The sequence below is a fragment of the Anser anser genome (assembly GCF_964211835.1).
Source record: "Anser anser genome assembly, chromosome: 1".
NCBI lineage: Eukaryota > Metazoa > Chordata > Aves > Anseriformes > Anatidae > Anser > Anser anser.
In genome coordinates, this window is record NC_139720.1 from 56,767,870 (window position 1) to 56,794,835 (window position 26,966).

At 41.0% G+C, this 26,966-nt stretch overlaps 1 protein-coding gene across 1 annotated transcript; it reads right to left on the bottom strand.

The window, feature by feature from the left end:
• Positions 1–12: 12 nt before the first annotated feature.
• ISX (intestine specific homeobox) lies at positions 13–26,307 on the bottom strand. Its single transcript, XM_083819443.1, has 5 exons — positions 25,914–26,307; positions 18,884–19,126; positions 5,361–5,512; positions 940–1,056; positions 13–266 (listed from the first exon to the last, which is right to left on the bottom strand). The coding sequence occupies exons 1-5, from the start codon at positions 26,080–26,082 to the stop codon at positions 21–23; spliced, it is 927 nt and encodes a 308-aa protein (XP_083675569.1). The 5' UTR covers positions 26,083–26,307; the 3' UTR covers positions 13–20.
• Positions 26,308–26,966: the final 659 nt, after the last annotated feature.

Below are 26,966 nucleotides of genomic sequence, written 5' to 3' on the forward strand. Positions count from 1 at the left end.
CTGCTCCTCCATATCCTCCTCTATGTGGAGCTGGCGCAGATACTGCTCTGTTCCAACTTGTGGGGCAGCGGCGTGCTGTAGGTGCCATAGGCGGGGAGGACATTGAAAAGTAAATACGGTTTGGGGAATGGCAGCAGCTCCAGGTGGTGAGGGATGAAGGAGAGCATGCTGGGCAGCCAAGCAGTTGTCAGTTGCCCTTGCAGTGGTGAGTAGTATCCCACAGCAGGGACAGTAGCGGCGAGCTTTCTCGGCATCAAGCTAGGAGCCTTTCAAGAATAAAAACAAAGTCTCAGGTAAATCAATACTGACTTTTACTTAGATACAATTTGCAATCAACCTTAGCTGTTTCCCTGGTGCTCAGTAATTAAGAAGAAAAGTTTAGAAGAATAGACTCCCTAAAACCCAGTGATGTGCTGTCAGCTGGGGAGCAAGGCAAAATACTTTTTGTTCTAGCTATGGAAACACTCCTGTCAGGGAAATAGCCTGTGTGCCAGCCTAGATTAACTGCCCTGGAGTTAGCAAGGGTACGGGGCAAGGGCAAAAAACACTGATGACCCTAAGTAGGCTGGACATTGTAAAAAGATCTTGACTGCCTAAAGAAACACATCTTTGTGGTTACAAATGTCATATTTTTTCCTGTTCAGGACATTGCTGGTGGTTAAGATGTTTTGATCCAAAGCACGATTTACAAGCATATGATTTAGAAGTAAAATAGGGTAGGATGACCCTCATGGCATATTTACAAAATAGGTTTAGGAATAATACACATTTTAAAAAATAAATTTTATTTGACCATATTTGTTGGGATTTAACTTGATCATATCACCTTTTTGTCCTTTCCAGTCCTTCCTCTCTGGGATAGTCCCATGTGAAGAGGTAACCTGGTGAAGGATAGCTTTCTCCCCCTCACTGGTTTTATACATAGCCTCCAATACTTACTGTGATATCTGCCTTGGGAGCAGGAATGAAATCAACTTCTGTCAGATGCTGAAGGCCACCAAAGTTGCCATATTTTTCATGTTTCCTCCACTTGGCTCGCTGGTTCTGGAACCAGATCTAGATACAGGCAGAAATGAAAGGGCACAGAAATGAGCAGCAGATAAAGAAGGAACTACTCACATTCAATTAATTTTCCTGCTCATTAAATGACCTCAGCAAAACCAGAGGCTGAACCTAAAGGAAAACATGGGGTTTGACACAACACCTTTTGCATTTTGCATAACATGTGGGATCTCTGCACGATCATGACAGCCACTTTTCTCTCACAGAATCACAGCTGTTATTGAGCATTTGGTTTTGTTTCACTCAAAACTTTTAATAAAGATTATATATCATTTGATGTTGTAGCAGAGCCCTGTTTCTGTAGTAATGGTCTAGGTCCATCCCCCTCTTCAAGGAAAGACAGTAGGACAGTGTGCAACAGGTCTTCCAGGGATCTCCTTGGAAAGTAAATCCTTTCATGGTCAAAGCTTCACAGCAGTCAAGAGATATGGCATTATGATTTCCTTAGGAGGTACAACTTATTGCATGGCAGGACTTTGTCAACCTGCTCTCAAATGAATAGACTGGGAAAAGACCCACCTAGATGTTTGCTGGACTGCAATAAGCGTGTGTCACCCATGGAGCTATAGTAACAGGGTTCTTCTTGTATTTAGCTTGTAACATTCTGAAATTCATGTAAGGATCCTAAGCAAAAGACCCATGGGGATGCCACCTTCTGAGTCACTCAGCACTCTATGTTATCTGCCATCTCTTTTGCTCTGGACAACAGACAACTAATTTTCTCGAGGGAGAGCTTCTTTGTCTTTCAGCTGGTTTGACTTGTCTGGCTTCTGGCTGAGGCATGCAAGCATTTACTGTGCAGCCACAGTAGTACATCTTGTTGCATTGCTGTGAAAGTTGAATTCCCCTTCCATTGTAGACTAGCTGGCTTTGGAACTTGCTGTTTGAATGTAAACATTTCTTTCTTGGCAAGAGATTTAGATGAACACAAGGTGTTAGGGATCAAAACCATATGCTGCTGGTTGTAAATATATATGCATTTTAAATCCAATAATGAACAGCTCAATTATTTCTGCATCTCTTGCCCAGCAAGTAATGGGAACGTCAGGAGACCTCTGCTATATTGCTGATAGAAGTATCCGAGGTTACTGAAAGGACAGACCTTTTTTGCTGGGTTTGTATGTGTTTGACAACTGCTCAGTGTGTATGAACTATAACATTCCCTTTCTACCAGGTAGGAGTTATATAGTGAAACAAAACCATGAAATGAGTCCTCTTTATCATCGATTAAGTGATTGAAAATAGAGGGAGGTGCCAAAGCCAAAAATTCAACCTTTTAAGTGCTTCTTCCAGAGTCTGCATGTAGGATAAAGTCCTCACTTCATAGATTTTTATTTTTATTTTTTTTTAATATAGGCATAGCTGTGTTCAGAGCCTAAACTGCCTTTTCTGCCCAGCTGCTCCAAAAAACCCCCCTCCCCAGAATGATTTCTAAACCTGCACCCTGACTTCTCTTTACTGGGATTTAATCCTATTCCTCCCTGCTCCATCCACCACAGATAGCAACCTACTGATACCATTTTTTTTTTCTGCATGTTAGTAACCTTAAATTTTCCAGTGTTCCTGAGCTGTGGCACTGAGACAGAGAACAACATTCCCATGGGTGCTCATGAAAATCACACTGGTGCTAAAGCCAGGGTCAATTGCTTCCTTAATCTTGCCTGAGATTTCACAAAAGACTCATTTGCCCATCACAGCTGTAGCATTAGCCAGGAGCAGAATGAGGGCGGGTTCTCAGCAAGTTGTATGAAGAAACAGGGGCTAAAACAGAGCACAGAGGGAGGGTGGTGTTCCCCGTGTTGTAGGAATGGCTTCTGTCTGTTGCTCTGTGATTGTCCCTGTGTTGTTCTCTTGCAGACACATAACCAATGACCTAGGGCACGCTAAAGAACAAGCCTTTTCCTTATTTACCAGTCCTTTATCTTCTTACCATTTCATAACTCTATCATTAAAGATTTTACTGATTATGCAGTTCACATTGACCTCTGTGTCAGCAAATGGTTCCTATGAGAGGCCTCCTTTGAAATGTCCTCATTTGCAATTGAACACCTGCTTCTTGTGTACTAGAACATGACATCTTGATCTGTTCTGCTGTCTTAATCCAAGAAGGATGTAAGACCAAGGCAAGGTCCTTACAGTGACATCCCATCAATGTTATTACCTCTATCAACCAAGTATATAATTAATCAAAAAAAAGATGAATTTGACAACATCTGTTTTCCATAAGCCAGTGTTGATCAGAATTAAATATATTACCATTTCTTTAATTCTTCGTGAGTAGGGACTCATATAAGCTTTATCACCATTTTGCCGAAATCAGTGTTTGGCTCACAGGTCAGTCATTATGTCGTTGTTCTCTTTACCCTTCTGAATACCGACACAACATTAACTTTCTGACAGGTCCCCAGAACTTCCACTGTGCTACAGGACTGATTGAATATCAAAACTGATGATCGAAAGTGTGTCTCAAGCAGCTTTTTAAGAACTACTAGAAGCAAGTCACTGAGATTCTGGATTTAAAAACGTAAGTCTGTAGCTGCTATTCAATATTGTCCTGATGGAAAGTGTCTCATCACCATCATGTGATACTGCCACCTTACCTGACATATTTCCAAGGACAGAGCAGAAATTATGACTGAGCATCTCTGCCATTTCTGCACTCTCCTTGACTATTCCACTATTTCTGTAGAGTAACAGATCAATGAAATTGTTCACTTTTTTCTTCTTAATGTACTTTTATTGAGTTTCTGATGATCCTTTGTTTTTCTGACCACATATTTGGCCTGTATACTTTAGCTTTGGTTATTCCTTCTTTTTATAACTTTCTGTTTCTAATGTTTACTCATCCAGCATTCTTCATTTTGAGTTGGATGTAGGCATGCATACATGCAAGGATATAATTCCATCTGTCCACTTAAATTGTTTTGTAGGAAACATAGCTTTGTTTCTTGATTGGGGGACACAAGCTTTTCACACAGTTGTGAAATGTTTCACATGGTTACCCCAATAGCTGCTCACTTTTTTGTTGTTGCTGTTGTTAAATTCTCTCTCTGAAGTCATTTGACTTATAGCTTATTTTGGTTCTATGATTCTCTGATTTCAAAAATACCTAAGTTACTGCTATTTTTGAGTTATGTGACCAGTTTATCAGCCAATACAGAGGCAAATGCAGAACCTCCGTGTCAAGTGTAACAGTCTGGATAGGGAATTTGCTATCTGAAATTCAGACACGATGGGTTTTTTCTTCCTTGCACATCTCAGGTTGATGTTTCCCATGATAATTCCGTTTCTTTCGTTTCTTCTTTTTTTTTTTTTTTTTCCCTAGAGATTAAAAATTATTTTTTACACAGAAGATGGTCCTGTTCTTTCATGTGGTTTGGCGCTCTGTCAGGAACACTGACTAGTAGCCCAGCTTGCACTCCCATGCTATCAGAAATGCATTTTGCGTGCACTGATATTGCTAATGAGCACATTACATTTATGCTGCTCCAATTCTCCCTGTCATCTAAATATGAAGCAATATCACCACAGTTACTCAATAGTCCCAGGCATGTCATAGTCAATAAACTGATCAGTGTTGAACTTTGATTGTTAGAGTGGGACATGTACATGGAAGTACACTGATGACTCCAGCATTATGGTGAGTACAGGAACTGTAAAAATCATCACAGCAGTGCCTGATAACACCAAATTCCAATACACAGTGGTATGTATATTTCACTGTAGCAGTTTTCATATGCATTGAACACATGGGGTCAATTTTGAGCTCTGTTAGCAAGGCTACATTATAGCTGGGGGAAACAGGGTTAGTTTCCATGCACTGAAATTACAGCCAGGGCATTTATAGTCCGTGATATCAAATTACAGAACAGTAAGAAAACATTTTCATTTGGGCAGTTATTTTAACTTTTTTGTGAACTTGTAGAAGAAGGATGTGGGTGAGAGTTTGCACTGAATTACAATGTCCTATAAAAGGTTGATAGATGATTAATAAATATTTTCATAAATGGCCATTCTGTTGCTACAGAGTCCAACAAGTTGCTTATAACCATCTGCAACTCCTATTTGCTGTGCATTTAAGATGCTTAGAGCACCTGTTAACCCTTTGATTAATCCCATTTGGCTAATCCCAACTGGGTGACAAATACTTTTTTCCCTATTTGTAAAAGGCCTCCTCCGTAAGGTAAGAAAGAGATCACGTATTTCATTAGCATGGTCATTCACACATAAACTATTATGAACATACCCTGAATAAGGAACTGGTGCAATGAGTTTAGCCTTTTGGAGGCAGAACATACCTGAACCCTGGCTTCTGGGAGGTTAATCTTTGCTGCCAGTTGATTGCGAATATGGATATCCGGGTAGTGAGTCACTTGGAAAATCTTCTCCAGTTCCTGGAGCTGTTCAGCTGTGAATGTTGTCCGGATTCTCCGTTTCCCTTTCCTCTCAACTGTGCAAACAAGGAAAGGTGTATTGAATTTCATAGCAAATGACCACATGACCACAAGGAGATTCAGAGATGCAGCAGTTTCTGCAAATTGCTGTGCAGCTGGGATGTCATCTCCAACTCCTTCTAGAGATGTACTTACAGTAGGTGTACTTACAATAGGTGACTGTCTCTTGACCCAACAGTGAATGTGGACTTTAGCATTGAAGTAGAGAGTCAACAGTGTCTATTTGCAGTGCTAATTCCACTGATTCATTACATATGAGCAACTACAGAAACCTATGTATTTTAATCACAAAACCTTATGTATTTTAGCCACACTAACCCTGCAATGGTTTTGTCATCAACATCCTCTAGTGTTGCATGAAACTTTGACCTTTGTTGCTCATCTGTCACATGCACACAACATCTGCTGCTCATTTATAATCCATTATTAGCTATTTGTGAACAAATCCTTAATGTAAAGGCAATGAATGAGTGGATACTTTGTTTTGTCTTGGTGCTGTTCTCATGACTGTAACAAATCACCATTTTTCTTTCAGCTTATAAATTTTCCATGCCTATCTTTTCCTGTCATACTGGTTTTGCTAAGCTTTCCCCAAGCTCTGAGAAATAACACCCTCAGGAGAGTGGTTTGAATATCCAAGGTCATCTGCAGATATTTATTAAATAAAATAGAAATCTGTATTTTCCTTAGACTTAACATGAACTTTTCCACAGTCAGGAGGCTGTGAATCTTGTTGGGCAGTGGGGGAATAATGAGTAAATGGAGTAACTTTTGTCCATAGACAAACTGTGTCAGGTCTGCTTCTTCATCTTAGAACAAGATCCTTGTTGGTGTAAGCTCAGTTCTTTAGCATATTTGTATTTCTTGCAAAGTTGCTTGGGTTTACTACAGAGTCTGCAGCCTATTCGTTGTTTCCTTGTGCTCTCTTGCTCTGTTTGCATTAACTTGTTCATTCTTGCCTTAAAAGTTGAATCTGAGTTATTTTGGATAGGTACTGACTCTTTATGAGATTGAGATGAGTGATATGGTGGCTTTTAGATCACTGTTAGCTTCAAGCAGAAAAGCACTGCTGGACCTCTTGAGAGTGAACCACCTTACAATCAACAAACCCAACTTCTCCTCACCCCAGGGCAGCAGTAACTACTTTCCCATGTCACCTTGTCACCAGACATCTCCAGCTATTTCTTACCCAATAAGATTCTTTGACAACACTGCACCCATTCCACCCTACTGCCACACCCAAGCCAGTTGCTCCACCCCTACACTACACCCAACCTGATCTTGAATGTTGGAATGATTCATGGATGGAGAACAAGACAATTAGAAGAGTCAGCTTCAGAAGACATGTCGTACACAAGTTCAGATAAGATGAGAAATTACAAATATAAGTGAATTTGCTTGGTCTGAATTTGATCTTACCCCTAGATTTTATTCCACTGGCACTCCATTGATTTTGATTAATTTACTCCTCCCAGATGCCAGCAAGATCAAAGAGTACCCAAAGTGGGTGAACATTGTGAAAAGAACTAAACCACTCCAGACTAACTGATCTCCACTCTCTTTCCATACCATTCCTTTAGCAGTATTTAGGGATAGTCAGCAACTTCACTGACATGTAACATTTGCATTAAAAATACTACCTTACAAAGAAAAGTCACAGTATTCTTCAGACTACATTGTTGTGGTGTGGGAAATCTCTAAACACGTTTGTGCTTAAGAACTATAAGGCCTTAAAACCCACAGAACTGTGTATGGGGACCTTTTGGTGGTATGAATTCCTGAGAGGACTCTGTGACTGCTCTACTCCTTCAGCTGCTGCAGTGTGACGACACAGACTTTTCCATCAGCACCTACACTAATTTGAAAATGCCCTCCTACACTAAGGTATTTTATTCAGACCATGAACTATGTAACACTTGGTGCAAATTAGAATAAGGTCTGGGTTGATCTGAAATGATGCTGAAGGGTTGATGTCTTGCAGAGAGGAGGAGAAGGGAGTGGCAGAAATAAGTTGTAAGGCGACTGATCTGCAAAACATGGATTTCAGCCACATCTCAAGGCTGGAATCCTCTCTGATGCACAAATGGAAAATCTTCCAGATGACATTGGATGAACAGCACAAAATGTTATGCCCCAAGTTACATTGTTTGTTTGTTTGTTTGTTTGTTTGTTTTTCTACTGAGCTTGTAAAACTGCAGCCTGATAGGAATGTAAAATTCCAAATCTCTCCTGAAGTATTTGGCACTGACGCCATGTTGCTGAAGAAAACAAACATTTTGAATAATTGCTTTTAGTCTTCCATGGTCTGATGACAGCTACAATACATACCAGGTACCTAGATGCATACACTTCCTAATGGGAACAGTTACCCAGAGGTGGTTAGCTTAATCCCTCAAAGAGACTTTACACCTCTTCCCCCTGTAGTATTAGCATAAAGTATTCCTTGTTGGGGCTAAAACTGTGAAAAAGGTAACTAAGCACCTTAACCGGTGGAAATTGGGCTCTGCCCCAACCAGAAAATGACATCTTTCATTCTGTAATGGAAACTTAATTTTGACCCTGGTGACACAGAAAATAAGGAATAAAAAATTTTGCTCATTGATTTGGTAGGAAGATGTCCAGGAGACAATATATGGGAACCAGTAAGTTAATATATTCTGTTGTGAATATTTCCTCTTTTTTAAACACTTCAAATACTTTGAAAAGGAGACCAGCCATGCAAGAGTAACTGAGAAGCGTCATTTATCATAAACACTGTCAATACTCTCATATCTCAGGAGCAACCTAATAAAGCTCATGTCCAACAGAGTTAAATCCATATCATTAGACTTTTCACTGGTTTATCAAAGTACTACTCATTAGACTGCAGCCCTGGCTTCAGCCCCAAGGGAAAAATGTCATTTAAATTGAATCTTGCTGACACCACTGGGGCAAAGATTTGAAATGAGAAATATTTTTGTGCATATATACTGGAGATAGCAATGGGCACCCTCTCCTTGAAGCTCTGATTACAAAGTTGCATCAACTTGAAACTTCACAAAATACGTCTATAAGAAAAGGGGCATTTATTGCTGTATGGATTAAAAAGGGAAATATGGACTATCATTACTAAGAATATGAATCCCAAGACACTATGTCCCCTGTGGATATGATAGCGCTAACTTAGTTCATAGTGTCTCTTGTCTGGAAGATTTTCACCTCACACCTCTCTGTGGCGGTTGGCTTTCATATCCTCCTGGGAGATATTTTAGACAGGTAAGATTGAGTACCAAGGTGATATTTTGTCAAGTACATCATACCCTGTCATACAGTAATGAATATCTCTGCTATATTTGTATCATTACAACATATGGTATTCATATTTCTCTTTCACAGGGCAATTCATATAGCATGTCCAGACAAGTGAATTCTGCCCTGACCTTGCTCATGGTCTCAGAAATTGGAGGCGTCCTGTGATGTCCCACATATCTCACTGAATACTGAGCTGAGCTCCTGCCTCTTGCCAGAGTGGGAGACTGCTCCCCAAAGCTGGAAGAAGCTGCACTCTACCCCCAACATTAACAGAGTAGAGGAATTAACCTAATCTCAACTGTGACCACCTCCTTGTTCTTATAGTCCCAACTGTACATAAATACCTGGGATGCTGGCAGGGTTCATGTCCTGCCAGGTTTTGTATGTCAAGGCAGTCTATGTAACTTCTAGCAACCAGAAAGCCTTCAGAAGAAAGAGAACAGACCACACTACCTCCTGGAAGATTTCTGAAGAATCAAAAAAAGACCCATGTATTTTTTTAATGTTTTATATTAGTGAACTGAAATATAATTTCACAACTATGCAAAGAAAGAAAATGTCTACATTACAAAATCTGGGATGTCACATCAAATAAAAAAAAGCATTTTTTAGTATTCCATCAGAATACAGCAAATAATGATTTAGTCCAGTGTAAACCCTTCTGTCTCATACATTGACCAGACTCTCTAGAATTATGATGACTGAGGCGGACCGTGATAGGAATGAAACGAATGCCAAAGGCCAGCTGGGTCTGACCCCATCACAGTGGGTACCATACAAACAGTAATCAGTATTTTTTGCCTGTAAATACAGAACATGACAGCCATCATCTGTATAATATGGAATAAAACCTAAAGGCAAGACTTTTAGTGCCCAAATCAGAGAATACTACCTGAGCTAAAAAGGAGTGGTTTACATTATCAGACCATATTAGCTGCAGGACTTCTCCATAGAAAGCATGTTCATACAAACTACAGACCGAGATGATAATGTAGATATTTATACTTGGCTACCAGCTTAAGAATTTCTGGATGCTGGAAGGACACTTGGTGCAGAGTTTGTTGAATTAATCAGCCTACATTGACTCAAGAAAACATCTCTAACGATCAACGTAATACTATCTCTACAGGGATGGGGTATAGAACAAACTCATTAGTAAAGATCATGAGTCTAGAAGGATCTGGAAAGACCACCCTACAAAGAATATATGAGAATGAGAAGACAAAGTCTATGCACAGCTGGTGTAAGTGTGAGAAGAAACTTTGGGCAGATGGGACATCTTATGGTACCTGAAGGACCGACCTATTGCTTTTTGAAACATACAGTATTAAAAATTATGCTATAGATGGGATTGGGAATAGATCTGCCAGATCATCTGTCCCACCCAAAGGTGTCCAGGACTGGACAACACAGTTTAAGAGAGAATAGGCTCATGAGTTTCTGGTGTCTCCTTTCAGCATCTTTTGTATGAAAATAACCCACATAGCTCGGTGACAGGCAAAAGAAACTTGCTGTCAGTGTGCTCTTACATCTTCCACATTTTTCCTTCTTGGAAGGGCATGGTGAGCTGTTTTGTAGATAAGACTGTTATGTAAGGGAAGAATCTACACAGTGCTCAGAAGTGCCACTTCTACTGAAACCAGATCTTTCAAATTTGGAACACATCAGATTAAACAAAATAAAATAACATGAGGTCAGGTACGGGGCCAGTAGAGACTGAAGGACAGGCTTTGATTTCAACTGGAAATGAAATTAAATTGCTAACAAAATAGACTCCTGTGACCTAATCAAGGCTTTTGCCTGTAGGAAATCTAGAAGAGTGCATTTTTTCTATAAGTAATCAGTCATTCTATTTTTGTTTCAAAAAAGAAAAAAGAAATCCAACCCACAAAACACTATGAAAAAAAGAAAGAATCTGGGACTGTATGTTAACATTTTGCCTTGCAAGATGAAACTTTCTCTGACTGTAGCTTTGATACTTTCCTTTGCCTTGGGACCTTAGCTTAGAGATCCCAAAGCAAACAACAGCATTCAGAATTACAGTCTAATAAAGAATGTGGGTGGAAGATATAAGACTAGAAAGTGTTGGAAGTGTAACATTGGCTTTACAAACGTGGCTGTAGAGTCTCTGGGGAAATAAGACTCTCTGAGTTTCCTGAGCTATTTTCTATGTAAAAGCTGGGGATATTCAAGTGTGCTTTTATGCTCTGTGAAAGTCATTTGCAGGTTAGCTGACTGCTGAAACCAAGCCTGAAAATACCAGGCAGCTAGATATGTCAGCATTTGTAGATTCTTAGAGATACAGCTGTCTATACATTGCCTTATTGTTGACATTGGAAGGGCTAGATTCTTCACACTGATAAAGCAGTATAACTTCTTTAAATTCAGAAACAGGCACATTTGTCCTTTGCAGATCTGGCTTTATTACTAGGTCAGACCTAGGGCAAGTTGAAACGTTTAAACTTTGTTGAAATACTGATTCTTCTTAAAGGTGTGCAGTTAAAGGACGAGAACAATGAGTACAAATTACAGCAAATAAAATTCTGATTAGATAATAGGAAAAAATATTTTCACCATGAAGGTAGTTTGACACTGGAACATAGTCCTGGAGAGATTCAGAAGTCTCCAGCCTTGGAGATATTCAGAACTTGACAGGACAAATCCTATGCAACCTGATCTAAGCTGGTCCTGCTTAGAGTTGGGGTTGGACAAGTTGGTCTCTAGAGGTTCCACCCAATGTACTGTATTGTGTGATCTCTGATCTCCAAATATTCACGTGGACTAAAGTGTAGCAATGCTCCCCCCTGCCCCCCCTTAAAAAAAAGGAGGCAATTTAAAGCTTTAATACTACTTGTAGCTTAAGGAGTCTGATCTCTTGTTTATACCATGTTAGCTAAGCTTATTTTCACCACCCTCCATAACAGAGCTGCGAGATATTAGAGGCATAAGTGAATCAATACTGAAGACTAGTACTTGTACCTGCATTTGCTAAGTAAAAGCTGTGCATCTGCAGCAACGCTGTGCTTTGGCAAATTCATTCTGGCCTGTAGCAGGCAAATAGCCTACACCTTAGGCTGCTGTGCCTCAGCTGCCCTGTGTGCCTGAACCAGCTAAATATATGCTACTTTGTGAAGATCTCTGCAATGCTGCAATTGCACCTCCGATTTGCACTTAGCCCATTAGCAGGCCAAGACTGTATGAAGCCTACTTGGTCTCAATACGAGAGGCATGTGCTGGAGGGATAAGGAACCAAAACCCCAAGAGAAGGGCTGGAAGTCAGTGCTGACACATCTCTGCTTTGAAGTATGTAATCTAGGTAGGTGAAAACTTGTGGGATCAGTTTATCTTTCTGCAATCCTCTTTGTCACTTCTGGACAGACACCCTCGCACAGCATCTGATAGCCAGATCCAAAGATTTTGCTGCTTCTTTGTCAATAAGACAGAAAGCACTTACATAAGCAAGCAGTGGCTTTAGCTTCATATGCTCAAAAATATATTTTTCTCTGTGTAACAAAGATGACTGTACCATTTGTTTCTCAGAGAGAAACTCAGGAGCCTTGACAATGATCCTCATTATATCTGGCTGGGTTGTGTTTTTTTCCTTTTAGCCTTTTTAAAAGAAGTAACTCTCTCTCTTCTTTTTGATTCAACCAATTATAGATATTTGAGTCTCCCAGCTGGTTTCTTCCAGTGACTTTTCTGAGCATTGTTCTTCTCTGGTGACATTCTGCTTATGATGGTCAAGCCCATAGCAAAAACAATTGCAACTCTATAAAAGAGCTATTACAGCATGCTGATGGCATCAGGACAAAATGTGCTTGTCTGTGTACAGAGATGTGCCCGTGGCAGTCCCTCTCCTAGTTAAAGAGGTGGCTCATGGCTTTCAAAAGAGCTTGTGCTGCATTATTTACGTGGGAGTATAGCAGCGTGGCTAATCTTTATTAAAATGTGTTTTTTTTTTTTCAGCCACTTTCAAGAGGAACTGGCATAGCCAGTGAGACTGATCTGAATTGTACATGTACAATGTGTTCTGCCTAGAGCCTCTTGCTAGTGAAACGTAGCATTTAGCATCCAGCTGCTGGCCACTGAGGCATAGCAGAAGTCAAGGCAGAGCAGCAGGATTCAAACTGTTAAAGGCTCAACTTCCTTCTCCTCAGTCCGCAACTCTTTGATGAAGAGCTGTGTTCACCCTGGCGCAGAGTACAGTGCCTAATCACCTGACAGCAAGGGTGAAACGCAGAGAGGTGTAGACTTAGGCAGTGTGGGTTGGAATGGTAAAAATGACAGGCCAGAAACCCCTTTAAGCAAGCTGTACGGTGGTGGCTGCGGGAATTTCTTAGCCTGCTTTTCAGAGGAGCTGGCAGGAAGCAGAAGGCACACATGAAACAATTCACATGGGCAGTTTGTTGCAGAGGATGGTGCTCATCATCAGCCTGAGCCCCTGGTGAATATAACCCTTCTCAATCACCAGCAAAGAGCTGATGGTGTTTACAAATGATGCTGTCCTGTTGTGCATAAGTCTGGCACAGCCAGTGGTCTGTGAAAAGTCTGGAGGGAGCACACAGACTGTGGCTTGAGGGACCTCAACTGACAGGGGTGCGTGGTATTTTCCACCACCTGGTATCAGTTCTGTTCCCAGGCTAAATGACCTCCATGTTCATGAACTCCTTCAGGTCAAAGTGAATTTGGGGCAGGTATATATGTACTTTTCCCCACTCACCTACATCTCAGGTTTAAAACATACTTTCTGAGATTGCCCTGCCATTGCCAAAATTCACCTTAAAGATGCTCACAATCAGTGAACAACGAGAAAGCAGTGACCTGACTAATCCAATAATGGTTTTCATTGTGAAATACAGAAATACAGGTTCCCCATTGCTCTCCCCACACTCTCTGGTCAACCACCTTTGTCAGAAAGCTGAGCTTATTACAGGTTGCGCAGACAGGTGTTTTGTTTTTCTTTTTTTTCTTTTTTTTTTTTTTTTTTTTCCCTGCTTTATTTCAGCTCCTTGTGATTACCTGCAAACCTCTAAACATGAATCAGGCATGCTTGTTTACATCCCAGCCTCAGAGTCTGCTCCCCCTCCAATAAAACATAATTCCATCATTATTATTGTACATAGTCTCTGATGTTTCTAATTTCAGCATAAAGCATTTACTAATACAGTAAGTAAAAGGCTTGCCATCAATTTTAATGAACGGTAATTAAAAGCACTGGATCCTGGGGATGTAATGAAAAGTTCTCAGACAACTCCAGAGAAGTCAATAAGTACTTGCAAGACCTTTGAAGTAAACTTATCAAGATGTGCCATCAACTTTACAAGTGGTCACATTACATAGATTTGACTAGCAGGAACAAATTAACCTCTGGCTCCTGTGTAATATACCCTTCGGATCTAAAATTCCCGGGAAAGAAGGAGCTCTTGAAGAAAAGCATTGCATGCTAACATTCACTTTAACCAACCAACAAAACACAAAACAAAACAAAAACAAACAAACAAACAAAAAAGCACAAATAGAATTTATGATAGTCCTCAACTGCGAACAACTTTTCTTGCTTCAGTGCTTACTTGTATCAGTCAGACTGCTGTGTGAACGTAGTCTGAAGGGCAAGAGTAAAGGATTCAGGTTTAATGCCTTTCATTTAATATCCAGGGTGTGACTAAAAACAGTTAGTCTTCAAAGAGGGAGAAAAAAAAAGAACTAGCCTTCAACAATGCTTCAGGTAAACCCACTAAATCAAGGTCAATGGTTCGCTGCATTTCTCAGCGTGTATAGGAATACTGCACTTCAGAGACACAGGACTGCAGGGACTATTCACATTAACAAACAGAAGACTGGTAAGACAGCTGATGGCAGCAGAATTATGTATATAGGAATTTATTTTTTTCCCCCCTGGTTTTCCTTTTCATTTAGAATTGCTTCCTTTTGTTGTTCAGGACAATGGGATGCTTTTGCCCTTTTTCTCAGTCCCATTGGTGTATTCTGGGCAGCCGATATTTATCTGGAATTGTGATTATACAGTGCTTCATTGTCTCTTGGGTGTTTTATAAATGCATTAAGTCAGCATATTGGGGAAAAGACTGTTCTGCAAGTGATAAACCATGCCATTTCACAGGGGTACATGGATTTGACCATATCATCCGCAAATGAACAGAACAAATGAATTTATGGCTTCAGAGAAAACATAAACACTAAGCTAAAGATGCCTGCAATTGGCATCAATGCAGAAGAGACATGACTTATACTGGAAGTTCTCCAGGACTGGGCTCATCTCCATATTTTCCATTGTCTTTATGATAATTGACAGCAGAATTTGTCAATATGCTTTGGGATCAAAGATACTATCATAATAATAAAACTATAAGAGTAGTTAAAAGACCCCAGTTAGCAATGAGCAGAGGATTTCTGCTATAGAAATATTTGACTGACGTTGACTCACTATGGCACACTCCTCTACAGTGAATAATGAAGATATGAGCTGCAGGAAATAACATTGTGCAGTTGTTCCCAGGCCCTGAAACCCCCAGTTCCCAGTGAAATTAGGAGCAAGCCCCATTTGTGGAAGCCTGATCTACCTTGTACTTGAATTATTGCCCAGAGAAGAAGTCCCAGAAGACTGGGCATCTGCCAGGATATTAAGCTGATGATGCTATCTGGTTTCTCCAAGGTACTGACTGCTCCCTGGCTGGAGCAAAGGACTGGAACCATTACCCATGCTTAACAGCCTAATAATAAAATGAAATAATTGCATTGATGGGCACACTCATCCACTGCCTTTGGAAGTAAAAAGTTAGAGCAGACACACACACAGATATGTATACAGCCAGACCCAGCACATGTAAAAGAATTGCCCATGACGATCTGAACTAGTATCATGGCAATCTCCATCAGGAGCTGCCACAGATCTGGCCAGCATGGAGCATGTCCTCCTCTCATGCTTTGCTGCTCAGCCGTGATGAACTGGTCAAGTCGCAAGAGTTTCACACAGAGCAGAGAGAAGGAACTAAAAGGAAAGTGGGGGCTCAGTATTTAACTCGGGCATTTACGTGGACATGTTGCTGTGATGCTGACCGATGGCCACAAGAGTTTGCCCTGTTTTTAAGTCACAGGTGAAAGTGTTCACATGCAGAATGAAGGCTTCCAAATTCAAATGGGAGCTTTGCAGAATTAAATGGCACCACAAGCATATCTCTAGCATACAAGGGCTTTTCTCTTTTTTATTTTTGCTTACAATGCAGCCTCTAAGTTCAAAGTGCAAGAGGCATTGCTTCCTGTAAATAGGTTGTGATAAGGGCATAAATCTATTTAGTTTAAATGACCCTGCATTTCTATACCGCTTAGTCGCATAAGCCATCTTCTGGGAAAAACAAGTTTTTAGGAACACTGTAATGTTATAGGCTTGCCTGGAAGCATGCTCCAAATCCATGCTCAGGGTTCACGGTTGGGGTGCTCTTGCTGTCTTGAACCTCTTGCCCATGAAGGGTGTATAGTCATGACCTCCTCCTCGTCTTTCTCATCCTATCCAAAAAGCACCGAACACCAGCTTTCCTCCCTTCAAAGTGATATTGTTTCTTCTTGTTTTCTTCACTTGATTTATTTTGTTCCCTGAAAACTGTACACGTGTATGCTTACCCAGAGCCTAGTGCCCTCTGTCTCAATTCATGTATGTGCTTTATCCAGATAGAAGGGTGAGGGACTGATGTCCCCCATGTCAGAATTTTCCCCCACTGCTGAAGCTGGTGCCATTCCCCTGGGCACTTGTAAGCATACTCAGTGTGAACACAAGGCAGACCTTGAGGACACCTCTGTGGCATATGCTGTGGGTGTTTGGCACCACCAAGATGCCTTCTTAGAGGACATATAACCATCCCATAGCTACTATGCCAAAAGTATGCCTGAGGCACAGAGTTGCTAGGCATGGTAAGAGAAGTTCATTTGCTATTAGCTCAAGCTGTAAAGATTATAGACTGCTGCAGGGGATGGTGCCATCCCATCTCTCCTGGAGGCATTGCTGCTGACTATATCTGGAAAAGGTGACTCCAGCCTCAGCCAGAGGCACAAGAAAAGGAGCCACCTGCTCTTCTCCTCTAACATGAAGTGGAGGACTGCGGCTGGAGCTTATGATGCTGCAAAGTATTTTAAACCCAGGGCTTCAGCTCTCTGCTAAGAATGACACAGTGTGTGCACAGAATCTGAAACATCATTGTTTGTGCACTGTGGGGAAAATGCCAATCCAGTGTTTTCAGATCCTCCCTCTCCTTCAGCTAGTTTCTATCAAAGGCTCAGCAACTGTGGGAACCAGGAGCCTAGAAAACGGCAGATCATTAAACCTCTGCTTGGTTTCAAAACCCCACTGCCTCCAGAGAACAGAGGGATTTTGTTTAAAATGCCTTTAAAATACAAGTTGTCATTGAAAGGGCCTGTTCAGCTCGGCTCAGTTTTATGCAGGTAATTACGTGCTTTCCCCCTGTTTTGCTGATGAGGCTGGTACCAACCACTGTGCCGGTCACTGAAACTAAGTGCTGAGTCAGGACACCTGCCTTCTTCCTCTGACACCCTGGGAAAGTGGCCTCCCCATGGCTGGGAACTCCCTCCCTCATGAAATTCTTTTTAACACTCTCAGGCAGTTCTGTGTGGCAGAGACATGCTGCCCTGGCTCTACCTTGAGGATGCAACACATGATTTTGCTCTGCTGCCATCAGCTTCCTGCAGCTTACAGGCCAGAAGTAGGCTAAAATATCTGGTTGTCTTACGACACTTCTCTCTGCATCAAGACAGACTTTGTCTTGTAGAGGAGGAGGTGACAGCAGCTTGTCACAAGACTCATGTATACCAAAGCAGCAGCTGCAGGAGCAAGGCTTTTCTTTCAGATGTATTTCACACAAAGACGTGTTTCCTCTGCCAACTTGCAGAGTATGGGCTAAGGAAGATGTGTGGATGTCAGTGAAGCCACCTGTATTTGCAGTCACATGAACCCACTAGGAGCCTTCAACGGCCTTCATTGAAATTGCACTGTGCTGTTTTATCCTTTTCTTTTCTTTTCTTTTCTTTTCTTTTCTTTTCTTTTCTTTTTTTCTTTTCTTTTCTTTTCTTTTCTTTTCTTTTCTTTTCTTTTCTTTTCTTTTCTTTTCTTTTCTTTTCTTTTCTTTTCTTTTCTTTTCTTTTCTTTTCTTTTCTTTTCTTTTCTTTTCTTTTCTTTTCTTTTCTTTTCTTTTCTTTTCTTTTCTTTTCTTTTCTTTTCTTTTCTTTTCTTTTCTTTTCTTTTCTTTTCTTTTCTTTTCTTTTCTTTTCTTTTCTTTTCTTTTCTTTTCTTTTCTTTTCTTTTCTTTTCTTTTCTTTTCTTTTCTTTTCTTTTCTTTTCTTTTCTTTTCTTTTCTTTTCTTTTCTTTTCTTTTCTTTTCTTTTCTTTTCTTTTCTTTTCTTTTCTTTTCTTTTCTTTTCTTTTCTTTTCTTTTCTTTTCTTTTCTTTTCTTTTCTTTTCTTTTCTTTTCAGAAAGGAGTGAATCATAACGAACCATGCAGCAAAGATCTTACTACTGCTACCAAGCACCTGTTTTCTGAAGTGTAGTATTACTGTCCATATTAACCTCTCCAGAAACTCAAAGAACTTAAAGCGGCACTTGTCACATCCTACATGCCAGAGCTATTGCATATCGACAGTTTGCCTGTGTGCATGGTGATGACCTCTTCACCACCCGTGCAGTGGGTCCAAGGTGTATACAACGCGTTAAGCTGATGTGGCATGTTCAGCAGCCTCGCTCCCCACGTTGTGCAATGCCCATTTCCTGCTAGCTCGGTAGATTGCCACCCAAAGTAGGAGGGCAATAAACACCCAAAGCAGTCCCTGTCATTAAAACTGGTAGGATTTACAAGCCTGAGCTAGAGCTTAGCTCAGAGGGTGGGTCTCCATGTTTTCAATGACGAGACTGAAGAATCATCCCCCTGACTCAGGCAAGAGCTTAACAAGAAATACTTGTGATGTCTGCTGTTATGTATTGCCACGTAGTGCCATGTAAGATAACAGCTGTGGTTTGGGGTATTCTGGGAGAAAGTCTGAATCTAGAGGCACTCACCATGAAGCGGATGGTCCACTGGGAAATCACATAGCTGATCTTCCTCTTCATCGTGTTTTCTTTTGCCTTCTGGGTGTTCACGACCTGTTTCCTCACTCAAGAGGGAAGCTGGGCTGTCAGTAGGTCTCCTGCAGTGGGCTCCCTGCACTTTTTTTGCTCTGGTCATGGGTGTAGTACACATGGCAGGGAGAAGCATTTTATCCGAAGGTAAGTCATTCTCCGATTGACTCCTGCTGCTGGAATCTGTGAAGGACACAGCACGAGAAAGCTTTGATAAAGCTACTGTCATTAGGTGCACCTTCCAGTATGTGTGAAAAGAAAAGAAACATGAGTGTGGTCTAGATATTTTACCATTCAAACCTGATCATAGTTAAAATGGCCTTTATCTTCCTGTGTTGTGCATCATTGCCAGGATGACCCCTATGTTGCAGGAGCATGATCCTAGTAAACTTGCCCCCCAAAATCTAAACTACTCACTGCTTCATTCCACCTGAAAAGTTTGGATGACCCTTGTGGGAAATTTTCAGAATGGGAGTGTAGAACTAAGCAGACAAGAAACAAGAAACAAGATAATTGGGTCTGTGCTGCTTTAATGGGCAAGCCTAGAATTTGGTCTAGTTTTTCCCCTTGGATTTCTTTGCTTGGAAAGGCAGAGTAAGAGGCAACACATAAGCACAATAGACTTTCGCCATGGTCAGCACCAGAGTGAAGCTAATGTTACAGCACAGATTTGTCTGTTATTAAAACCAAAGAACATCAAGCTATTAATGGACTTCACTCCTGAGCAGTCACCCACATCTAGGCTCTGGGGTTTGCAGCACCTAGGGCTATTCCCCTCTTCCTTCTCTCCTCTTATATCCAAATAACAGCTGTGACACTCAACATATTGTACTGGTAGAAACTCCATTTTTAATACCTATTTTACTTCTGGTGCAGGATATAGCATTGGCAAAGCATCTAACTTTTTAGGCTTGTCAAAGTTTTATTTTCTGAACAAATAATAAGTTCTATTTCTAGCCAGCCTTGGAGCAATGATAATTATAACATCTGGAGACAAAGTGCCCAATTCTGCCCTCAGTAAAAGCCCACACAATAGGAATTGTACAGAGGGATTACACTGACATGAAGAAAATACAGTTACAGGAGCTCTGGAAATCAGCCAAAAGTTCAAGTCAATGAGGAATGATTATTTAAATGTTATCTTTTCAATTTATCACAAATCTTTGGGGAAACTTCTAAACACAACAGCCTGCATCCAGCCATGCTGACTTTAAGAACATGGTATGAGCTCCACCTCTGTGTTTGAAGCATATTGTGCAAAATGGAACTCATTTAATTCAGTTAGGATCAATTCATTTTGAGTTTTCTGGTGAGAGAAAAAGGTAGGGTTTCAAGCAACATTCATGGGATAAAGGAGAGGGTAGACCTGGAACTGGTCACTAACTTGGGCCTGGGGTTAAATGATTTGCTCAAGAGCTTGGAGGATGTCAGTGTAGTGTAGGTTCTTAGCCCAGGTTTTCTATCTGAATCTCCCATCCTTAAATTAAGGACTAGCTGTACTCCCTTTCTCGATGGGATGCTGTGAAGATGAATATGGACGGAAATGACAGTGCTTATATCCTACAGTAATGAAGAAGACAAGGGTACCTGAGCAAGGTGTTTTTAGGGGTAGTCACTAAACCTTCTTCAGAATGACATTGGCATTTTCTAAGTTATAGAAATTTTTTTCAAGTCTTCATCCTTCATATACAACTTTTCCCCCTCAAAGTATTTCCCTGAGGTACTTGCATACCCCAGTGATGAACACGGCTTACATATGGACATGGATAACATTGCAGGCTGAAGAAAAGAAAACAGGGAGGGAATCCACTGTCCCATGGGAATCCCAGTGGAAATCTGTCCTAGACAGATGGGAAAATATGAATGTTTGCGTGAACTGGTAGAAAGGAGTGGGAGAATCTGTTGTTTGAGATCAAGGAAGTAAATTACAGTGATATAAACCTTATAGAGAGGTTGGAGAAATCAACAAAGTTTTCTGGAGAAGATTGAAGGTAGATGATACTGAGTTTAAAGCACAGACCTGAGATTTAAGAGCCCCAAGGTCTAGTCCTGCCCCTATTGCAACCTTCTCTGGTACTGGCTCTCCTCAACAAACAAGGCTCCTGTCTGCAGTGGCAGCTCTCTAGGCTAGCCAGTATTTTTCAGTGCATGTTCATATGGCTCCAGCAGAGACCTCTGAAAAATATCTATTAATTGTCATGGGGTAAGATTGCCTCCAGGGAATGCGGTTTTCTTCATTCCTTTTTGTTGTGGGGATGGTGATGACATTTCAGCCTGGCTCAACATGAGGTATTTGTTACCGAGCATACTGTTACTATGCACAGAAATTACTTTGACTTGTGGCCCAAAATGGTCTTTTTATTTTGACTTTCAGCTGTATAGGAAAGGATGGGAAATGTCAGGCAAGATTGCAAGATTTCTTTTTTGGAAACAGGAAGTTATTTCAGATACTCTAAGCTCCATTTAAGCCTCTTTGTGTAATCACTGGAGAGAGACAGACCTGTTGCAGACCTCAAGCATATGATTTTAAGGCCTTACTAAGGCTCTGAGCAAGGAAGAGTCTGTCACTGAGACATGCAAGCAGCTTTTTATTGTGCTGTTTTTCTCTTGCTCCTCTACTTTTTTTTGTTTCTTTTTTTTTTTTTTTTTAGGTGGTCTGTTTCTCCTTGTTATAGGTGGGGTGAATTGTTGATATTAGCCAGGTGGTATCTATTCAGTTATATTCCTTCATTTGTTTCCTCTTTTGCAACAAACGGGGGTGGAGTGTTGCTACTGGTGAAGTAAACAATTATCATATTGACACTTGTTTGTGAAGCCACAGTTAAATTCAGATTAATTTGCATATCCTTAACACAACAGGGCATAACGCAGACATAATAACATAATTACTGTATCTGTTACTGCTTTTACTATTAATTTCCCAGGTGCAACATCCTCATCCCAAGCTCTCCTTGCCTTGACAAAGGACCTCCTGTTGGTGGAACCTCACTGACAGAAACTGGAGGAGTAATGAAAAATTATTTCAGATGTACTTTCAAGCACATCGAAATCAGGTTCCAAAGGATTTCAGAAGAAGGACCAATTCACTTAAAAGATGAGTGACTCATTTAGTGTACTGGCCCTTTTTCTAAAACAGGCTGCTAGTCTTCTCTGTTTATAATGAAGGAGTTGGCACCAAGAAGGAGACCAACACTTGTTGGGCATGCTTATTTGTGTCCCTTTCAAAGGCCATAGTTACTCTTTCTAGGCATTGTGACAAAAATAAGATGGGAGAAACATAGGCTGAATACTAACATGTCTTCTTTTTCCCTGTTCCTTTTTTAACTTGGTAGGAGTCTCTCAAAAATTCAAAACTTTCAGTAGACTTCAGATCAACAGCTGCAGTTCCAGGTCATCTTGTAAGTCACCTTTGTATAGTAAACTCACAAATGTTTAATATTACAACTGGGTTTGTAGGAAGACTACACTCCTTATTCCAAACCCCGTTGGAGATACCCTTAACACAACAAGAATCAGGTACAGAGATCTTATTATATGTGATTGACTCCTATCACACCTTTCTATGAGTGGCTAGCACTGTACATCACATTCTTTTTGTCAAAGAATTGCATAATAATTTAGGTTGGAAGCAAATTATGAAGGTCATCTGATCCAGCGCCCTTGGGTTGCCTTGGAAAAAGACTCCAGGGTAAGCTCTGTGTCCTCATTTCTGACTTTCTGAATCTCCTGGTTCCACCCATTTTCTTAACATTCAGTGGCTAGATTTAGACTTTAGGACAAATGTGGTCTTGGTCCCTAGGCTGCCTAGATCAGCAGACCATCTGGATGATCGTTTCTGGCCTGGGTATCTACTTCATGGAGCCATGGATACATGTATGGCTCAGTTCTTGCTCTCATGGATCACAACATGGCTCAGATACATAACATATAGGAGGTGGTAAATATTCTTAAAATCTGTAGTAAGATATGGCTTGGCCCTGGCCCTCAGTACTTCCTTCTTTGCTGCTGCTGAGCTGTTCTGGGAAAGCAGCTGGATTTGTATCCCATCTTGGAATTTCCAAAAAGTTCCCTAGCTCATTTCAGTTCCCTGACCTTGGCCAGCACTGAGTCAAATTAGATATAGCTAACTATTTACACAATTTTTTTAATGTCAGTGTTATATGGCATAAAGTTGAATGACTTTGATGAAATACAGCAATTAGCCCAAGATGTACTGCATAGGGTATTGCAGTTTTGAAATAAACCTTATCTGCAAAAACTGGCAATTCTGATGGGAAAGTAAAGAGTAATTAGCTTGGGTAAATCTTTGGAGCTAGTCAGAAACCAACAGTAAAAAAGCTTCATTTTCTTTTTCTTTCCTCTTTTTTTTTTTTTTTATTTTAAATTTTTATTTTAACTCACTGATCAGTTGCAAAAGCAATGTGAAACAACATTTTGAAATATCTCTGTGGCTTTCCTATGTTCTCCCAGCTCTAGTGACAGCTAAGTGAATCTCCATGCGTATATGTTATTTTCATTAGTTAACATTTCACATTGCCTTAAGTAAATTAATCCAGCCTTGCTTTCTAGCAGGGGAGAGAAGGGTCACTATTCTCTTGTTACAGCTACTGTCTCTCTCTGGCTGGATGATGAAGTGAAGTCAAAGACAAAGCCTGGTTGTTCTGCCTGCATTGCTTTCAAGGTGGAAAACTGACTGTATTCTCAGGTGGAGCAGTTTGGGGTGAGACTGTCCTGGCAGTACAGCAATGCAGTCCCAAGAACCCACCATGTCCTGCATACAGTTTTGTCAGACCTTGTGTTTCGAGTGGCACATTTAGCTGACATGCACATTGAAACAGAGCTGGTTATCTTCAACATACTGATCACGAAACAGAATTATTATAAAAAACCCTGTCTCTGCCATGCTTTTCTGATGCCAGAGAAGAGTCTCCTGTTGTTAATATACATTTTTATGGTCCATGCTATGAAGAACACTGACTCTCTTTTCCATGGTGTTACGTCTCACTTTGGATCCAGTGGCACGAAGTGATGGCCATGGGCCCTATGGAAAGGAATTTCAGTTCACTAAATCCCACTCGCACAGAGCTCATGCCACCATTTCCCCCCACTAGGCAACCTGGCACCTGGGCTCCATCAGCACATGAGATCCGTTACGCTTGCACCAGCATCAGTTATGTCCCTGTCCGCTCCTACAAATTACTAAGTTCTATGTTTCAGGACTGTATTTAAAACATAGCCTAGATTTGCTGCCGTTAAGGTCTGATCTGCACTGGCAGATTTAGCAGACATTTAGGGGCTGCACCCCTCCAGCAGTACCAGTCATGAAACAGCTAAGCAACAACACTAACTGTGGTTTTCAGCAAACTTGTCTGTCTTTAAACTTATCCTTTCTTTGAACTGATGACCTTGAGAGGTCCCATTCAACCTGAACTATTCTGTGGTTCTGAGAAAATACAGTAGAACTCTATCCCTTTCCCTCATGTGCAGGTTTCCGTGGAAAGCTGCAGGTACTAGTTCAAAGTTGGCTGTTATATTCAGTCCCAGTGCCTGGGGCTCCCAGGCTGTGAGATGTGTTGTGGGTTTGCTCTGCTCCATGGTCAGGAGACAACTGCTGTACAGAGTGAGGTCACCCTGTGTTCTGGGGGAACAAGAAAGTGCAAATCTTGTGCAAAGGATGATTGAAGCAGCAGTAGTGGGACTGACCTCTAGACCAACTACTGTAACCAACCAAGAGCTCAATTTTTTTTAGTTTCCTTCCTTATTTAGGTCTTGTTTGCTTTCCAGTCTAGATCAGGATCCTGTTTGGAGCTGAAACAATGAGAATAAGCAGTGGCTACTTCAACCATCAGGTCTTTAGAAAAAGACTCCCTCCCTCACTACTGGTTCATCCATTTTTTGGGGAAATGGAGTGATGATCCATGAAGGATCTCTGTGTATTGCAAAGTGTAGCAATAAGCTTTGTCTCGTGAGTGAAAGTCTTCCATCAAAACTCCTGGTCATTTTTCAGTAACTGAATGTGTCTGGTTATATAAAACATCTCTGTTTCATGGAACATACAGATTAAAAAACAAAAATAAATACTAAATCCAGAATATGTTTGTTGTTGATTTTTGTTAAGGAAAAAAATAGTTTCAGAAGGGGTAAAAGTTCAATTACGGTTGAAGTAACTAAACTGAGGAAACTGAAGTCAAAAAGGTTAATGCACTTGCTGGTTTGCTGTAGTCAAAGTTATGTTAGTTCTCTACAAGTAGGCTTTATTTAGTACACGAAAGAACCTAGTGTCCCTGATGATAAGCAGAAATGATTAAACACAGATGCTTTCTCATGTCTCGTTCCGGTGATTGAGTTCTAAAACTCCTCAGCTACAGACCCTTACAGACCATTTCTCTTGCTTGAGGATGAGTGGTCAGATTTATCAGAAAATGATACAGATTTGGCCCTAATTCCAGACCACAGACAGTTTCACCTGATATAAGTGAAACTCCAACAGCTTCATTAAGTTGCAGCAGTTTTAGGTCAGCTTCCTGTGTTTGAATGCCCATCTTTCCTTGTGACAGTTTTTTTTTTTTTTTCTCCTTTAATAACAGAACCATTGTTTTGTAATGGGAAATATAAAGGATGTTGCATTTGTTTACAATAAGAACTCCTCGATGTTACTGAAGAGAGCTACCTGCAATGACTGCTGAGGTTGCATACGCACCTCTTCAATAACACTAGGGCTTCATATTGTACAAAATCCCACCAAAGGCTGGCAGAAGAGTAAAATCTACCACAAGGTTAAAAGGAAATTAATTTTTAAAGATGATTTCTGAGTATATAATGATTGATTTGTGCTTGACTACAGAAATCCAAAATTCCTGCTAAATTTAAGAATAAAAATTCTACGTAATCAAAATTTAGCTTTAGAGATTGAAAAACAAAAAAAAAAAAAAAAAAAAGGAGAACATTTTTCATTATGTGATGTACTTACCAAAGGCCAGTGGTGATCCTGCTTTTAGGGCTAAAGATGTCTCAGCATAGTCACTTCTGGTCCTGATTTCACTGCTTGAGGTGGTGCTGGTAGAAGGTTTCTTTAAGATCTCCTCAATGGAAAAGGACAGGCTGGGCTTCCCCTGGCTGACACATTCACGGGGGTCCATTATCTTCCTGGCAAAGCAGCCACGGGGCAGAAAGTCCTCTCCTGCTCTCCGTGCTCTCGGTGCGCCCCAGGAAACATGCAGCTGGGAAGGTGCGCTCCTCTCCCCACTAGTGCCCAGCTGACCTGTAGGAGTGTCGGGAGGAGAAACAGAGGCAACCCAAAAGTAAGCACACTTGCCTGCTCCTCTCTTCTGGCCAGCTTGAGACCAAAAACTGTACTGCTGTATCTGGGGAAGGCAACATCAGAAGGGGGGTGTGTGAAAAGTCTTACCAACCCCACCCACTCCTGAACAACCCCTGGTCAACGCAAATTTACAGAGCTCTGAGCAATCACATTGCCATCCCAGGAGGAGGTACGCTTCTCACAGACGCAGGTAAAAAATGCCCCAGGAAGAGTTGCTTCATGTTGGTAGATCCTGCTCAAGTGGCAGTTATCCTCCTTTACTGGTTTCAGGCTGAAATCTTTGACAAACCGTTTGCTTATGTACTATTACGGAGTTAAAAAGAAACAGTCGGCAGGACAAATACTTCTTCCTAGTGCCATTTACTAGCAAGGGAGACACCTCGTAAACTTCTCTTACATACAAGGAGTTGACACAGATGGAAACCTCCCTCACCGGCAGTTCCCAGGTTATCCTACAGTCACCCCCACAGTCATCAACCTTGGTTCAAATTCTCTCTTTTCCCACTCTGGAAACCCTTTGAACTTTCCAAACAGGTGCTTTTCAACATCATCCCATCTTATCAGTCACAAGAGAAAAAGAGAGGCCCCTTGCAACACACTTAGGAACAGGAATTAGTGGCCTCTACCTCCCACCTATACTCCTAGAGATAAAACATTATTTTCTTTCTCTCCTGAGCAAGCTAGCTGGATAATCATCCCACC

Bases quoted from the DNA above. Each gene is read 5' to 3' on its own strand.
- ISX (XM_083819443.1), bottom strand. From the start codon at position 26,082: ATGGACCCCCGTGAATGTGTCAGCCAGGGGAAGCCCAGCCTGTCCTTT. The intron at 19,127-25,913 runs GTAAGTACATCA...TGTCCTTCACAG, and splicing joins AGGATCACCACTGGCCTTTG to ATTCCAGCAGCAGGAGTCAA. The intron at 267-939 runs GTAAGTATTGGA...TATTCTTGAAAG, and splicing joins CTCCCAAGGCAGATATCACA to GCTCCTAGCTTGATGCCGAG.